Source organism: Musca autumnalis, unplaced genomic scaffold (genome assembly GCF_047663935.1).
Source record: "Musca autumnalis isolate F117 unplaced genomic scaffold, ASM4766393v1 scaffold_3, whole genome shotgun sequence".
Taxonomy (NCBI): domain Eukaryota; kingdom Metazoa; phylum Arthropoda; class Insecta; order Diptera; family Muscidae; genus Musca; species Musca autumnalis.
The window spans coordinates 14,385,170-14,403,182 of record NW_027411866.1 but is presented as its reverse complement, the minus strand read 5'-3'; the positions used below and the strand labels follow the sequence as shown (position 1 = coordinate 14,403,182).

Genomic DNA, 18,013 nt, shown 5'->3' with positions numbered 1-18,013 from the left:
CTGAACTTTTCTGAAATTTTGTGTGGGAGGTACTCGAAGGAGTTTATCGATTGTGTCCATATTGGAACCTCATCTAAGTCTGGTAGAAATTTCGTAATGTGCAAAGTATGAACCAAATCGGTTACTCCCTTCAAGACTTATCGTACGCACAAATTTTCCGAACATTTTCGAACTTCTGTAGGGGAGGTACCGGAAGGAGTGGGCCGATATAATCCATCTTTGAACTTGAACTAAGTTTGGACAAAATATTACGAAAGCCAAATTTTGGACTGAATCGGCTGATCCGTTCTAGAGTTATCTTGCGCTCCAACCAATACACACGGTGTCATAGGGTTTTTTGTAACTTTCAGGCTATTTTCTCAGGAAGAATGTACTTGCCCCTAATGAAACTTACAGCGTCGTATAAAGGACAGTGAATACAACTTGCGTAAACAAAAATCAAAGCGATTCGAGACCAGGTCCTAAACTGAACTTTTCCGAAATTTTGTGTGGGAGGTACCCGAAGGAGTGGACCGATTGAGTCCATATTGGAACCTCATCTAAGTTTGGTAGAAATTACACGATGTGCAAAGTATGGACCAAATCGGTTATTCCCTACAAGAATTATCGTGCGCACAAGTTTTGCGACAATTTTTGAACATTTGTGGGGGAGGTACCTGAAGGAGTGGACCTATATGGCCCATCTTCGAACTTAAATCGAATCTGGACAACATATTTCGATACCCAAAATTTGAACCGAATCGATTGGTCCGTTCGAGAGTTATCGTGCGCACCATCCAGCCAGACAGACAGACGGACGGACATTGCTAGGTCTACTCAAAATTGTCTGAAACGGATATCGTACAAACATACTTTGGGTCTAAAACCATTATTTCGATGAGGCACAGTTTTGGTCGTATCAAAGTGTAAATACCCTCTTTAGCCTAAAGGCTGAGGGTATATAAAACAAGAAGAACGGCGTTAAGTTCGGCCGGGCCGAACTTGTTATACCCTCCAACTCGAGTTGTATTGAAGTAATATGGAAAAATTAGTTTCAATTCGTGTATGAACAGGACTTAATACAAAATTTCAGCAATTTCGGGAAAACAATGTGAGACTCAAAGAAAATTCAATACCAAATTTCAGCCATTTTGGTGGAATATTGAAGCCACAATCTTCAAAATACCGAACATCGGGAGGTACCTTTCCGTGTTGGCTATATGAAGGCGTGGACCTATACCGGCAAATTTAAAGGGCAAGTCTGAGTACCCCCAACCAAGTCTAAATACTAAATTACAGCCATTTCGGAGGAAAATTGGGGCCACAATCTTCAAAATACCGAAAAGCGGGAGGTACCGTTGTATGGGGACTATATGAAGGCGTGAACCTATACGAAAAATGTAAAAAGAAAGGTTGAGGACCTCAAACGATTTCTAAATACCAAATTTCTGCCTTTTCGGAGGAAAATTGAGGCCACAACCTTCAAAATACCGACAATTGGGAGGTACCGTTCTATGTGGGCTACATGAAAGCGTGGACCTATACCGACAAATTTATAGGGGGAAGTTGTATACCCCCAACAAAGGCTTAATACCAAACTTCAGCCATTTCGGTGGAATATTGAGGCCACAATCTTCAAAATACCGTAAATCGGGAGGTACCGTTCTACGGGAGCTACATGAAGGTGTGGACCGATACCGACAAAATTCTGGGGAAAAGTTGTATACCCCTGTAGAAGACTACGTACCAAATTTCAGCCATTTTAGTACGATAATGAACCTAAAACCTTCAAAATACCGAAAACCGGGAGGTACAGTTCTATGGGGGCTATATGAAGGTGTGGACCGATACCGACAAAACTCTGGGGAAAAGTTTTATACCCCTAAAGAAGACTACGTACCAAACTTCAGCCATTTTGGTAGGATAATGAAGCTAAAACCTTCACAATACCGAAAATCGGGAGGTACCGTTCTATGGGGGCTATATGAAGGTGTGGACCGATACCGACAAAATTCTGGGGAAAAGTTTTATACCCCTAAAGAAGACTACGTACCAAACTTCAGCCATTTTGGTAAAATAATGAAGCTAAAACCTTCAAAATACCGAAAATCGGGAGGTACCGTTATATGGGGGTTATATGACGGTGTGGACCGATACCGACAAAATTCTGGGGGAAAGTTTTGTACCCCTAAAGAAGACTACGTACCAAATTTCAGCCATTTTAGTAGGATAATGAAGCTAAAACCTTCAAAATACCGAAAATCGGGAGGTACCGTTCTACGGGGGCTATATGAAGGTGTGGACCGATACCGACAAAATTATGGGGAAAAGTTGTATACCCCTAAAGAAGACTACTTACCAAATTTCAGCCATTTTGGTAGGATAGTGAAGGTAAAACCTTCAAAATACCGAAAATCGGGAGGTACCGTTATATGGGGGTTATATGACGGTGTGGACCGATACCGACAAAATTCTGGCGGAAAGTTTTGTACCCCTAACGAAGACTACGTACCAAATTTCAGCCATTTTAGGACGATAATGAACCTAAAACCTTAAAAATACCGAAAATCGGTAGGTACCGTTATAAGGGGGTTATAGGAAGGTGTGGACCGATACCGACAAAATTATGGGGAAAAGTTGTATACCCCTAAAGAAGACTACGTACCAAATTTCAGCCATTTTAGTACGATAATGAACCTAAAACCTTCAAAATACCGAAAATCGGGAGGTACCGTTATATGGGGGTTATATGACGGTGTGGACCGATACCGAAAAAATTCTGGGGGAAAGTTTTTCACCCTTAAAGAAGACTAAGTTCCAAATTACAGCCATTTTGGTAGGATAATGAAGCTAAAACCATCATAATACCGAAAATCGGGAGGTAACGTTATATGGGGGTTATATGAAGGTGTGGACCGATACCGACAAAATTCTGGGGGAAAGTTTTATACCCCTAAAGAAGACTACGTACCAAATTTCAGCCATTTTGGTATGATAATGAAGCCAAAACCTTAAAAATACCGAAAATTGGGAGTTACCGTTCTACGGGGGCTATATGAAGGTGTGGACCGATACCGACAATATTCTGGGGGAAAGTTGTATACCCCTAAAGAAGTCTACGTACCAAATTTCAGCCATTTTGGTAGGATAATGAAGCAAAAACATTGAAAATACTGAAAATCGGGAGGTACCGTTCTATGGGGGCTATATCAAAACGTGGACCGATATATCCCATTTTCAATACCAACCATCCTGCAAGTAATAAAAACTTCTGTACCAAGTTTTGACTCTCTATCTTTAAAATGGCGAGCTGTATCTTGATTTCAACAGATAGACAGACGGACGGACGGACAGAAGCACATGGTCAAATCGACATAGAATTTTATGCTGATCAATAATATATATACTTTGTAGGGTCTCCGACGAATATTTCGATGTGTTACAAACGGTACCTCCCACACAAAATTTTGGATAAGTTGACATTAAGACCTGCTCTCGAATCACTTTGATTTCTATTGAAGCATATTGCATTCGCTGCCTCAATTACGACGGTAAATGCTTTTTCAGGGGCAAGTCTATACTTCATGAGAAAACAGCCCAAAAGGTGTCCAAAATTAGATTCAGTTGGATGATTGCCAATAGCTTCCTGCGCTTCCCTCCAATATTTAAAAATTTCACTTAAATGTTATGCACGATATCCCTTGAATGGGGCAACAAAATTTATCCAAACGTTGGATCTCCTATTATTTTGTCCAAATTTAGTTTAACTTTTAAAATGGTCGATATCGATTTTCTCCTTAGGGTACCTCCCCCACAAAAGTTCAACAATTGTGTCGACTTGTCCGTAGATGAAAGTTTCAATTCACATAGGCTGAGGGTATATCTCAGACGGCTTTTGCCGATTTACTTGTTTTTCTTTTTTTTGTTATTTTAAATTCGAGTTTAAATTTCCTGGAATCCTTGAATTTTAGGTATAGAGTCTGTGGCAACTTTACTGATTAGGATGTGGGGAATATTTTTGTTAAGAACATTAAACCTCAAAATCGTTCAAAAACTCCTTTAAAATGTGATAATAGCAAATCTAAATATTCTACAAAATTGTTCGTTATAATATTTTACAACAGAATTGAAAAAAAAACACACAGAATCTGTAAAACCTATCTAATCGCCAAGATTCTCCAAAAATTAATAAAACACGTTTTAGGGTTGACATCGGACTTCATCTAAGTTTATTTAAAATTGTCCCTCAAAACATAACTCTAGAGGGATGATCTCAAAGACATAAATATTCTTCGTCAAATTTCACTATATGTCACCAAAGAAATGAAGTCTCCATTTACAATATATATCATGAAAATATTTGCTGAATACAAAAACATGAAAACATTTCCCAATTCTTTTAATGAAATTGTTTTCCTTCTTTTTTCGAGTTGATGAACAATGAAAATAGATATTCAATTCCACATCTATCATCCATGTTGACAATTTCTCCCAATGTTTCTATATATCCACCCGGTTCGTTATTCAAGAAGAAAATTAATTCTTTTTATACTGTTTGTTTTGCTTTGAACTAGATTTTGTATATGATTCTCGGAAATTTTGTTCCACTCATCTTGAAATAATTTTCTTTCTGATAAATGTTCCCTACATTGTGAATTCCCCATTTCTCCATTTTATTTTTCCCGTAACAAAATCTCATTAGGCATTCTCACCAACGCTAAAGGTCTATTGCCATTTAATTTAGCAATTCAAAACGCTGGCTAGACTGCTAATTTTAGATCGCCGAAACAAATAAACAAAATTTTATTGTTTATCCAAAATTTCGACAACAAACGAACTATTCCTGACCTAGCCCACTGGAGAAAATATTGTGCCGTCTTTGAATTTTTGTGTATTGGAGAGATTGACAACAAAATGCGTGCCATGTTTTGGGAAAATATGCTGCGTGAGATTGGATGGGGGAAAGCGCTTTTAAGAAATGTTTTTGAAATTTTTGTTTTGAAGTAGTCTTAAAGTTAATTTCTGTATTCTCAGCTTAGAATGAATGATGAATGATAAGTAAAAAAACTAAATTTTATTTATGGAAAACTGTTGATCGATTTGAAAAGGAAGCTAAGTGAAATGGATTGGTATAGGCATTTTCATAAGGCCTGTTGTTTGTTTGAAAAAGTATACCGTTGATAATTTTTTCTGGCTAGGATTCCGCTTAGAAAATATTATTTTTGTGAAATAATAAGAAATTTCATTTATTATGCTTTATAATGAATACTGAATGTATAATAAATCCCGGGGATTCAAATTGTCAATTACATTGCATATATGTCAAATAAATCCTCATAACGGAGGTTAACCAGGCAAAAAGATCTAATGTAAGCATCCTACCAGTCTCATTTATTAATGTGCCAAGGACGTAATAAATTCAATGGCAAAAGGGCGAATATCATTTTTTTTAATATTAATTTGAATCATTATGTGACCTGGTTTCGCTGTTGGAAGCAGCTCATCAAATATTTCGTCTGTGCAGTGGCTTCTCTGTCATCTAACATTTCTCACATGCAATGTGTTTTTTACAGTGATGAGCTTTTTCCCCCATTCCTGTAAGGCTTCCACAGCAAAAGCTTTTTAGCGGAAGTTATGAGTTGTCTCTGAACACCAACACGCTGTGATAGCACTTTTTTCATATGTTTTTTTTCATGGAATTGGGTTCAAACCCCAGCCTGGTTGTAGCTGATTTTTATTTATTTGAAAATTTTGCATTTTAGGGGGAAGATCATTTTAATATTAATTACTCGTTGGAGTCGAGCTTATTGATCGAATATTTTTTTACAAGTGAAAAAGGGAAGTGGAAGATTCGAACCCACACAACCACCATTATGTAACCTGGTTTCGCTGTTGGAAGCAGCTCATCAGGCATATCGCTTGTGGAGTGGGTTCACTGTCATCGAATTTTTCATTTCTCGCATGCAATGTGTTTTTTTTACAGCGATGAGCTTTTTTCCCCATTCCTATATGGCTTCCACGGCAAACGATTTTTAGTGCTGCCTTCGAAAGTTGTGAGTTTGGCTCTGGACACCAACACGCTAACACGTGGGTTCAAACCCCAGCCTGACTCAGGGGTTCCTTGGTGTAGTTCATTTCGAGTTTTGTCAAAAAAAAAAGGTGGCAGTTTTCTGTTCTTAAGGACTTTCAGACGTCTTCTCGCACTTCGAAAAAAGTCAACATGTCTTAGAAAAAATCATTTTGGTGAAAAACATTCAATTCATACGTTATGGAATCGCGGATTCATTCATTAATTTCTCAAGGTCCTAATGATTTCAGTGATAAAAGGCGTTAATTTCGCAGCTGAGCTTTCCTTTTTAATTTTTTCCGATTTCACTTTGTAGAGCTGTGCCAATAGAATCTCCTTGTGATTTTTCCAAAGCAGAAGAATATGTAAACTCTTTTTTGGACGGCAGTGTTCTGCTCTTAAGGAAATATTGAGAAAATGTATTAATTATGGCATATCATTCGGTAATCTATTGACAATTTAAACAAGTAAAAAAGTGTCAGTCGGCTTTGCCGACAGATAGATACCCTCAGCCAATGTGAAGCGAAACTTTCACCTCCGGACAGATCGAATGTATTTTAGGTCTCTTTAGAATTTTGTGGCCCTTTTTGGACATTTGAACTTGCCGACAAAAATGTGGATTAGTAATTAACTGCACTAAGACACAAATGTTGAACTTTTGTAGGGCAGGTACCCGTAGAGAGGACCGATATGGGCCATTTTAGAAGTTAAACTAAAATATTAGGAGATCCAAAGTTTGGACCATATTGGTTGCCCCATTCAAGTGATATCGTTCTAGCATTTTAGTGACATTTTTTTAATAGTGGGGAGAAGTACCGAAAGTTGTGGACCGGTATGGCCCATGAAACTAAGTTTGGATATAATATGACGAAGACCAAATCGTTTGAACAATTCGAGAGTTATCGTGCTCTCCGACCGCCACATATGGTGACATAGGGGTTTTTTACACCTTTCGGGCTGTTTTCCCAAGAAATATGGACTTGCCCCTGAAACTTTTACCGTCGTAATGGAGGTAACGAATGCAAATCGCTTAAACAAAAATCAAAGTGATTCGAGAGCAGGTCTTAAAGTGAACTTATCCGAAATTTTGTGTGAGAGGTACCAGAAGGAGTAGAAAAATATAGTCCATATTTGAACCTGATCTATATCTGGTAGATATATAAGGATGTGTAAAGTATAGACCAATTCGGCCAATCCCATCCCACAATTTTTCCGAACATTTTTGAACTTTTGTGGGGGAGGTACCTGAAGGAGTGGTCCGATATGGCTTACCTTCAAACTTAAACTATGTTTGGAGAAATTATTACCAAGGCCATATTTTGGACCAAATCGGCATATCCGTTCGAGACTTATCTTGCGCTCCAACCACCTAACACGGTGTCATAGGGTTTTTTTTTGCAACTTTCATGCTATTTTCTCAGGAAGTATGGACTTGCCCCTGATGAAACTTTTACCGTCGTATGGAGGGCAGTGAATACAAGTTGCTAAAACAAAAATCAAAGCGATTCGAGATATGACCCTAAACTGAACTTTTCCGAAATTTTGTGTGAAAAGTATCCGAAGGAGTGGACCTATTGAGACCATATTGGAACCACATATTACTCTGGTAGAACGTTTACGCTATACAAAGTATGGACCAAATCGGTCACTCCCTTCAAGAGTTATCGTGTGCACAAACTTTCCGAACATTTTCGAACTTTTGTGGGGGAGGTACCGGGAGGACTGGACCGATGTCGCTCATCATCGAACTTAAACTAAGTTTGGGCATAATATTACGAAAGCCAAAATTTGAACCGAATAGGTTCATCCGTTCGAGAGTTATCGTGCGCTCCAGCCAGCAGGACAGACAGACGGACGGACATGGCTAGATCGACTCCAAATTGTCTGAAACACATTTCGTCCAAACATACTTGGGGTCTAATACCATTATTTCGATGAGGCACATTTTCATCGTATCAAAGTGTATATACCCTCTTTAGCCTAAAGGCTGAGGGTATAAAAAGGCGTTGGATCTGAAGCTAACTCCATTTTTTCGGAAGCGCGAAAAGATTACGGAATTCCGATATTTTCGTGCTTCCGAAGAAATGGGTTAGAAATTATTAAGAAAATGCATTAATTATCCGATCAATTCCTTAATCGAAGATCATTGAGAAAATTTGTTGTTTCCGTAGGCGAGCTTGAATTTTTTTTCCATTTTCGAGTTCACTTTGAAGCCCTGTACGAATTGATTTTCGGAACAATGTCCTTTGGGTATATCTTGTCAAGGTTTGTCCAAAGCATAATAATGCAACTGTTTCGCAGTGTTCTACACAGAAAGAAATCTAGAAAAAAAGTGATGTTGATTTGGAAAATATCATTTTATACCCTCCACCATAATATGGAGGGTGCGGTATTTTCTACCTGAAATCTGACGTTAGAAACTCCCCACAGAACGGTATCTTCTGATTTTAGGTATTTTGAAGGTTATGGCCTCAATATCCAGCCGAAATGGCTAAAACTTGGTATTTAGTCTTCGTTGTGGGTATAGAACTTTCAACCAGAAATTTGTCGGCATATTTTCACGTCTTCATATAGCCCCCATAGAAGGTACCTCCCGATTATCGGTATTTTGAAGGTTGTGGCCTCAATAACACTCCGAAATGGCTGAAATTTGGTATATATAGGCTTTGCTGGAAGTCCATTTGAAATTTGCCGGCACGGTACCTTCGATTTGTAGTATTTCTAAGGTTGCTGCCTCAATATCCCGCCGAAATGGCTGAAATTTGGTATTTAGTCTTCTTCGGAGCTTCCAAGCTTTCCCCCAGAAATGTGTGAATTTAGCTCTACTTTTTCATATAGCCCCCTTTGAAGGGTACCTTCCGATTATCGGTATTTTGAAGGTTGTTGCCTCAATATCCCACCGAAATGGTTGAAATTTGGTATTTAGTCTTTTTTGGGGCTTCCAAACTTTCCCCCAGAAATGTGTGAGGATAGTTCCACTTTTTCATATAGCCCCCATTGAAGGGTACCTTCCGATTATCGGTATTTTGAAGGTTGTTGCCTCAATATCCCACCGAAATGGTTGAAATTTGGTATTAAGTCTTCTTTGGGGGCCTCCAAACTTTCCCCTAGAAATGTGTGAGGATAGTTTCACTATTTCATATAGCTCCCATTGAAGGGTACCTTCCGATTATCGGTATTTTGAAGGTTGCGGACTCAATATCTCACCGAAGTGGTTGAAATTTGGCATATATAGGCTTCGTTGGAAGTTACCAACGTTCAATTTGAAATTTGTCGGCATTATTCTACGTCTTTATATAGCCCCCATAGAACGAGACCTCCCGATTATCGGCATTTTGAAGTTGTAGCCTCAATATCCAACCAAAATGGTTAAAATTTGGCACTAAGTCTTCGTTGGGGCTACAAAACATTCACCTTGAAATGTGTAAGTACATGTACACGTTTTGATATAGCCTCCATAGAACGGTACCTCCCGATTTTCAGTATCTTGAAGGTATTAGCCACATTATCTTATATAAGTGGCTGAAATTTCTCATTTAGTATTCATTGGGGGTTTCCAAACTTTTTCCTAGAAATTTTGTCGGTTTAGGTTCACGTATTTATATAGCTCCCACAGAACGGTACCGATTTTCGAAAATTTGTCAGCATAGGTCTACATCTTTATATACATAACGCCCACAGAACGGTAACTCCCCATTTGTGGTATTTTAAATATCCAACCAAAATGGTTAAATTTGGTATAAAATTTTCCACCAGAAATTTGTCGATATAGGTCCAAGTTTTTTAAGCCCCCATAGAAGGGTACCTCCCGGTCTTCGGTATTTTGAAGGTTGTGGCTAAATTGACTTACATGTTACGATTATATTCAGTTTTCGCATCTCTGTAATTTTGTTCGTAAAGTTTTTTATTTTCGTTTGTGCTTTGACCGGATTAGGGTAATTTTTCGGATCGTATTGAATTTCCAATGGCGGGTAGTCCATGTGATCATGACTGTAACAATGCGCTTTTTTGTTAGTCGAGTCATGGACCTAGAAATGTCCTAATATTTAGAGCCACTGCATCAACTTTGAGGTAAATCTACCTCTACCTTTTCAGTGTAACGGAAAGCCCTTCGAGTAAAAAGTCATAGGACAGTCATACACTGACCGTTTTAAGCTATAAATCAATCTGAAGTATACTTTTTTACTTGTTTTAGAGTTTTTTTTTTAATTCAGTGCATGCAGAATTTTCAGCAATTTTGAGGTAAATTTATTTTTCGATTATAAAGACACAAAGGAACAGAGCTAATATTTCACAGACACTTTTTTATTTCCTGTGTTCTAGCAGAACATTTGGCTAAGTCTCCACCTATTCAAGGGGGTATTATGAAGGGAGAAGTAAAAATTGACGCGGTGGGTAAACCACTCTATAATTCGGCTGATGGAACAAACGTCCGGTATAAGTAAAGTCCACTTATTGTGCTCCAGCTGACCTCTTTCACATTATTTTACATACATTATTTTAACTATAAAATTTATATTACTTTCATTTTCAAAAAACTTACCGTTGCAACTTTATTTTCCCATTTCTTGAAATCACGCCAAACATACTTATCCAAGGTTACATTTGGAATGGGAACGGGTTCGTTGGGCGATGTACGATAGTAACCCTCTTCATTGGAGTATTGTAAGAATTTGTCATTGGTGTTATTGTTTAGATTTGGTTGGACTGTGGCCGCAGTATTTTGTTGGCGGTTATTGGTGTTAATTGATCTGCTGGTGGTTGTTGTAGAGCTGCGGATCAATTGGGAGGCCAAGCGTACAGTGGTTGGTGTGCGCATCATTTTTAACAAGAGTCACAAAAATTTTTATTACGTTTAAAAATACAAAAAATAATCAAACAGATTTTTTTTGTCAAAACAATTCTTCTGAAAGCACTTTGCAAAAAATTCTCAAGTTCAGTAGTTTGGTTTTTTTTTTCAAATTCCAAAACACAACCCACGAAATAAAGCAGAAAACAAGATCCGTTCAAGAAGTTTCCTTCTTATCTTTTTTGTTCTACGCGAAGCGGAAAAATGAAAACACGTCCAACGCAAGTAAAAGTCCAAACGCGACTGAATTATATTTTTGGTATTACGACCGGTTAGTTTGTGGGGTGCTGCCAACAACGCTGTCCGACGCCGGCGCTGTTTCTTATTTTATTTGACGTACACCAGAGTTCGTTGATCATTAATGGATTGTGTGTTGTTGTAGTAGATTGGGAGCGCTCTTTCTGTCTCTCTGCACTCTTTACTGTTGTGTTTGTGGGCAATGCTGCTATCCAGGTTGTTGGCGGTGGGAGTCGTTGTTGTTTTTGTTTTGTTTTTATTTACAACACAAGTAATGCTGTTATTATTTTAATCCACACTTTCTTTCGTTGATAAGTTTGTTTTGTTTTTTATCTCCCACTTTTTTTGCAATGTTTGTCTTCTCCAACAATTCTTATGAATGATGTATGGATTGCTGGTTGGCTGCTGTTTGTATGGATGTTCAACTGAAAAAAGAGTCGAAAAAAAGATTCGAAAAGAAAAGGAGGCAACATGTTAATGATAATTTGATAGGTGGCGGATTTAAAGAAGAAGGGAAATAAGAATTACAAATAACAGAAGCTTATTGTCTGAGTAAGCCGATCATTAAACACAAAACCCAGCTCGGTGATTGTTTCTATAGAAAAAAATTCCCAGATCCCAGGTCGGTGATATTTTTCTATCGTAAAATTTCACAGACCCCAGGTCAGAATTTTTTTTTCTATAGAAAAAAAAATCACAGACCACAGGTCTATAGAAAAAAATTCTTAGGCCCCAGGTCGGTGATTTTTTTATATAGAAAAAAATTCTTATGCCCCAGGTCGGTTATTTTTTTTCTATAGAAAAAAATTCACAGACCACAGGTCGGTGATGTTTTTTCTATAGAAAAAAATTCACAGACCACAGGTCGGTGATGTTTTTTCTATAGAAAAAAATTCACAGACCACAGGTCGGTGATGTTTTTTCTATAGAAAAAAATTCACAGACCACAGGTCGGTGATGTTTTTTCTATAGAAAAAAATTCACAGACCACAGGTCGGTGATGTTTTTTCTATAGAAAAAAATTCACAGACCACAGGTCGGTGATGTTTTTTCTATAGAAAAAAATTCACAGACCCCAGGTCGGTGATGTTTTTTCTATAGAAAAAAATTCACAGACCACAGGTCGGTGATGTTTTTTCTATAGAAAAAAATTCACAGACCACAGGTCGGTGATGTTTTTTCTATAGAAAAAAATTCACAGACCACAGGTCGGTGATGTTTTTTCTATAGAAAAAAATTCACAGACCACAGGTCGGTGATGTTTTTTCTATAGAAAAAAATTCACAGACCACAGGTCGGTGATGTTTTTTCTATAGAAAAAAATTCACAGACCACAGGTCGGTGATGTTTTTTCTATAGAAAAAAATTCACAGACCACAGGTCGGTGATGTTTTTTCTATAGAAAAAAATTCACAGACCACAGGTCGGTGATGTTTTTTCTATAGAAAAAAATTCACAGACCACAGGTCGGTGATGTTTTTTCTATAGAAAAAAATTCACAGACCCCAGGTCGGTGATGTTTTTTTCTATAGAAAAAAATTCACAGACCCCAGGTCGGTGATGTTTTTTTCTATAGAAAAAAATTCACAGACCCCAGGTCGGTGATGTTTTTTTCTATAGAAAAAAATTCACAGACCCCAGGTCGGTGATGTTTTTTTCTATAGAAAAAAATTCACAGACCCCAGGTCGGTGATGTTTTTTTCTATAGAAAAAAATTCACAGACCCCAGGTCGGTGATGTTTTTTTTCTATAGAAAAAAATTCACAGACCCCAGGTCGGTGATGTTTTTTTTTCTATAGAAAAAAATTCACAGACCCCAGGTCGGTGATGTTTTTTTTTCTATAGAAAAAAATTCACAGACCCCAGGTCGGTGATGTTTTTTTTTCTATAGAAAAAAATTCACAGACCCCAGGTCGGTGATGTTTTTTTCTATAGAAAAAAATTCACAGACCCCAGGTCGGTGATGTTTTTTTCTATAGAAAAAATTCACAGACCCCAGGTCGGTGATGTTTTTTTCTATAGAAAAAAATTCACAGACCCCAGGTCGGTGATGTTTTTTTCTATAGAAAAAAATTCACAGACCCCAGGTCGGTGATGTTTTTTTCTATAGAAAAAAATTCACAGACCCCAGGTCGGTGATGTTTTTTTCTATAGAAAAAAATTCACAGACCCCAGGTCGGTGATGTTTTTTTTCTATAGAAAAAAATTCACAGACCCCAGGTCGGTGATGTTTTTTTTCTATAGAAAAAAATTCACAGACCCCAGGTCGGTTATGTTTTTTTCTATAGAAAAAAATTCACAGACCCCAGGTCGGTTATGTTTTTTTCTATAGAAAAAAATTCACAGACCCCAGGTCGGTGATGTTTTTTTCTATAGAAAAAAATTCACAGACCCCAGGTCGGTGATGTTTTTTTCTATAGAAAAAAATTCACAGACCCCAGGTCGGTGATGTTTTTTTCTATAGAAAAAAATTCACAGACCCCAGGTCGGTGATGTTTTTTTCTATAGAAAAAAATTCACAGACCCCAGGTCGGTGATGTTTTTTTCTATAGAAAAAAATTCACAGACCCCAGGTCGGTGATGTTTTTTTCTATAGAAAAAAATTCACAGACCCCAGGTCGGTGATGTTTTTTTCTATAGAAAAAAATTCACAGACCCCAGGTCGGTGATGTTTTTTTCTATAGAAAAAAATTCACAGACCCCAGGTCGGTGATGTTTTTTTCTATAGAAAAAAATTCACAGACCCCAGGTCGGTGATGTTTTTTTCTATAGAAAAAAATTCACAGACCCCAGGTCGGTGATGTTTTTTTCTATAGAAAAAAATTCACAGACCCCATGTCGGTGATGTTTTTTTCTATAGAAAAAAATTCACAGACCCCAGGTCGGTGATGTTTTTTTTTCTATAGAAAAAAATTCACAGTCCCCAGGTCGGTGATGTTTTTTTTTTCTATAGAAAAAAATTCACAGACCCCAGGTCGGTGATGTTTTTTTTTCTATAGAAAAAAATTCACAGACCCCAGGTCGGTGATGTTTTTTTTTCTATAGAAAAAAATTCACAGACCCCAGGTCGGTGATGTTTTTTTTCTATAGAAAAAAATTCACAGACCCCAGGTCGGTGATGTTTTTTTTCTATAGAAAAAAATTCACAGACCCCAGGTCGGTGATGTTTTTTTTTTCGGTGATGTTTTTTTTCTATAGAAAAAAATTCACAGACCCCAGGTCGGTGATGTTTTTTTTTTCTATAGAAAAAAATTCACAGACCCCAGGTCGGTGATGTTTTTTTCTATAGAAAAAAATTCACAGACCCCAGGTCGGTGATGTTTTTTTCTATAGAAAAAAATTCACAGACCCCAGGTCGGTGATGTTTTTTTCTATAGAAAAAAATTCACAGACCCCAGGTCCGTGATGTTTTTTTCTATAGAAAAAAATTCACAGACCCCAGGTCGGTGATGTTTTTTTCTATAGAAAAAAATTCACAGACCCCAGGTCGGTGATGTTTTTTTCTATAGAAAAAAATTCACAGACCCCAGGTCGGTGATGTTTTTTTCTATAGAAAAAAATTCACAGACACCAGGTCGGTGTTGTTTTTTTCTATAGAAAAAAATTCACAGACACCAGGTCGGTGATGTTTTTTCTATAGAAAAAAATTCACAGACACCAGGTCGGTGATGTTTTTTTCTATAGAAAAAAATTCACAGACCCCAGGTCGGTGATGTTTTTTTCTATAGAAAAAAATTCACAGACCCCAGGTCGGTGATGTTTTTTTCTATAGAAAAAAATTCACAGACCCCAGGTCGGTGATGTTTTTTTCTATAGAAAAAAATTCACAGACCCCAGGTCGGTGATGTTTTTTTCTATAGAAAAAAATTCACAGACCCCAGGTCGGTGATGTTTTTTTTTCTATAGAAAAAAATTCACAGACCCCAGGTCGGTGATGTTTTTTTTCTATAGAAAAAAATTCACAGACCCCAGGTCGGTGATGTTTTTTTCTATAGAAAAAAATTCACAGACCCCAGGTCGGTGATGTTTTTTTCTATAGAAAAAAATTCACAGACCCCAGGTCGGTGATGTTTTTTTCTATAGAAAAAAATTCACAGACCCCAGGTCGGTGATGTTTTTTTCTATAGAAAAAAATTCACAGACCCCAGGTCGGTGATGTTTTTTTCTATAGAAAAAAATTCACAGACCCCAGGTCGGTGATGTTTTTTTCTATAGAAAAAAATTCACAGACCCCAGGTCGGTGATGTTTTTTTCTATAGAAAAAAATTCACAGACCCCAGGTCGGTGATGTTTTTTTCTATAGAAAAAAATTCACAGACCCCAGGTCGGTGATGTTTTTTTCTATAGAAAAAAATTCACAGACCCCAGGTCGGTGATGTTTTTTTTTCTATAGAAAAAAATTCACAGACCCCAGGTCGGTGATGTTTTTTTTTCTATAGAAAAAAATTCACAGACCCCAGGTCGGTGATGTTTTTTTTTCTATAGAAAAAAATTCACAGACCCCAGGTCGGTGATGTTTTTTTTTTCTATAGAAAAAAATTCACAGACCCCAGGTCGGTGATGTTTTTTTCTATAGAAAAAAATTCACAGACCCCAGGTCGGTGATGTTTTTTTCTATAGAAAAAAATTCACAGACCCCAGGTCGGTGATGTTTTTTTCTATAGAAAAAAATTCACAGACCCCAGGTCGGTGATGTTTTTTTCTATAGAAAAAAATTCACAGACCCCAGGTCGGTGATGTTTTTTTCTATAGAAAAAAATTCACAGACCCCAGGTCGGTGATGTTTTTTTCTATAGAAAAAAATTCACAGACCCCAGGTCGGTGATGTTTTTTTCTATAGAAAAAAATTCACAGACCCCAGGTCGGTGATGTTTTTTTTTCTATAGAAAAAAATTCACAGACCCCAGGTCGGTGATGTTTTTTTTTTTCTATAGAAAAAAATTCACAGACCCCAGGTCGGTGATGTTTTTTTTTTTCTATAGAAAAAAATTCACAGACCCCAGGTCGGTGATGTTTTTTTTTCTATAGAAAAAAATTCACAGACCCCAGGTCGGTGATGTTTTTTTTCTATAGAAAAAAATTCACAGACCCCAGGTCGGTGATGTTTTTTTTTTCTATAGAAAAAAATTCACAGACCCCAGGTCGGTGATGTTTTTTTTTTTCGGTGATGTTTTTTTTCTATAGAAAAAAATTCACAGACCCCAGGTCGGTGATGTTTTTTTTTCTATAGAAAAAAATTCACAGACCCCAGGTCGGTGATGTTTTTTTCTATAGAAAAAAATTCACAGACCCCAGGTCGGTGATGTTTTTTTCTATAGAAAAAAATTCACAGACTCCAGGTCGGTGATGTTTTTTTCTATAGAAAAAAATTCACAGACCCCAGGTCGGTGATGTTTTTTTCTATAGAAAAAAATTCACAGACCCCAGGTCGGTGATGTTTTTTTCTATAGAAAAAAATTCACAGACCCCAGGTCGGTGATGTTTTTTTCTATAGAAAAAAATTCACAGACCCCAGGTCGGTGATGTTTTTTTCTATAGAAAAAAATTCACAGACACCAGGTCGGTGTTGTTTTTTTCTATAGAAAAAAATTCACAGACACCAGGTCGGTGTTGTTTTTTTCTATAGAAAAAAATTCACAGACACCAGGTCGGTGATGTTTTTTTCTATAGAAAAAAATTCACAGACCCCAGGTCGGTGATGTTTTTTTCTATAGAAAAAAATTCACAGACCCCAGGTCGGTGATGTTTTTTTCTATAGAAAAAAATTCACAGACCCCAGGTCGGTGATGTTTTTTTCTATAGAAAAAAATTCACAGACCCCAGGTCGGTGATGTTTTTTCTATAGAAAAATTCAAAGACCCAAGGTCGCAGTTTTTTAAAGAAAAATTTGCTGACGCTGTTTTTTCCATAGAAAAAAATTCCCAGACCCAGGTCTGATTTTTGTCTATAGACAAAAATTCTCACACTCCTGGTAGGAGTTTTGTCCTATAGAAAAATTTCTCACAACCCAGGTCGGTGTTTTTTTCTACAGAAAAAATTTCCAGACCCTTAGGTCGGTGATTTTTTCTAAATCGGGTTTGAGAGGCCGAATTAGTTCCTCAACACTGTAAATATTTGTAAAAATATTTTTTTGTTTGTCTTATCTGGTTTTTACAATTTCTTATTTTTTGTGTAATTAACAAAATGCTGTCTTAACTGGATTTATTTGTTTTCTTTTTCTACTGTGTGACAGATGTTACTCACCATCAACTCTTTATATGTAAGTATGTAGGTATTTAATTATTGTATATTGGATTGCGCAGTCAATTTCCTTTCAAATGAACGTGTGTTTCTTTATTGTATTTCAGTATTATTTTTTTTTATGTTTGTCCCCAAATTGTTTGCATGATCACATTGTTTAATGACAAAAAACGACTAAATAATTATTAAAAAAATTCACATATTAGACGTTTGTGAGAATTTTGGAGGCACAAATAAATACGTGTACCAGATACTGGTTATTTTACATTAAGCTTATTTTAGCCAGGGAAATTATTGGCCTCCATTTTCTGCTTCATTCAAATGCAACGAAGCATTAAAACATATAAAATGAGTGTTAAATTTCGAAAAACCGACGGTCGTTGGTCTAACATTAAACGAAGTAAATATTTAAAATTTTTACACAGGTAATGGAAGAACTTGCGACCGTAAATAGGATACCTAAATTGAGATATGCCGTTCGATATAATGAATGTTTAAAATGGACCCATTAAAAAGAACTGAACATTAATCTAAGCTAAGATTTGTAAAATCAAAATATTAGTCAATCACTTTATTTTCCAATATTTCTATCGGCATCGGCGATCATCATCAGGGATTATAATTTGTTTATTCTGGACAAC

At 36.9% G+C, this 18,013-nt stretch overlaps 1 protein-coding gene across 1 annotated transcript in view; it reads right to left on the bottom strand.

The window, feature by feature from the left end:
• pdgy (acyl-CoA synthetase family member pudgy) overlaps positions 1–17,534 on the bottom strand; it is a 59,142-nt gene extending 41,608 nt beyond the window's left edge. Inside the window, exons 1-2 of the mRNA XM_073976792.1 lie at positions 17,376–17,534; positions 10,590–11,557 (exon numbers count right to left, since the gene is read on the bottom strand). Of these exons, the coding sequence (XP_073832893.1) occupies positions 10,590–10,868 (279 nt within the window). The 5' untranslated portion in view covers positions 10,869–11,557; positions 17,376–17,534. The remainder of the gene's footprint in view (positions 1–10,589; positions 11,558–17,375) is intronic.
• Positions 17,535–18,013: the final 479 nt, after the last annotated feature.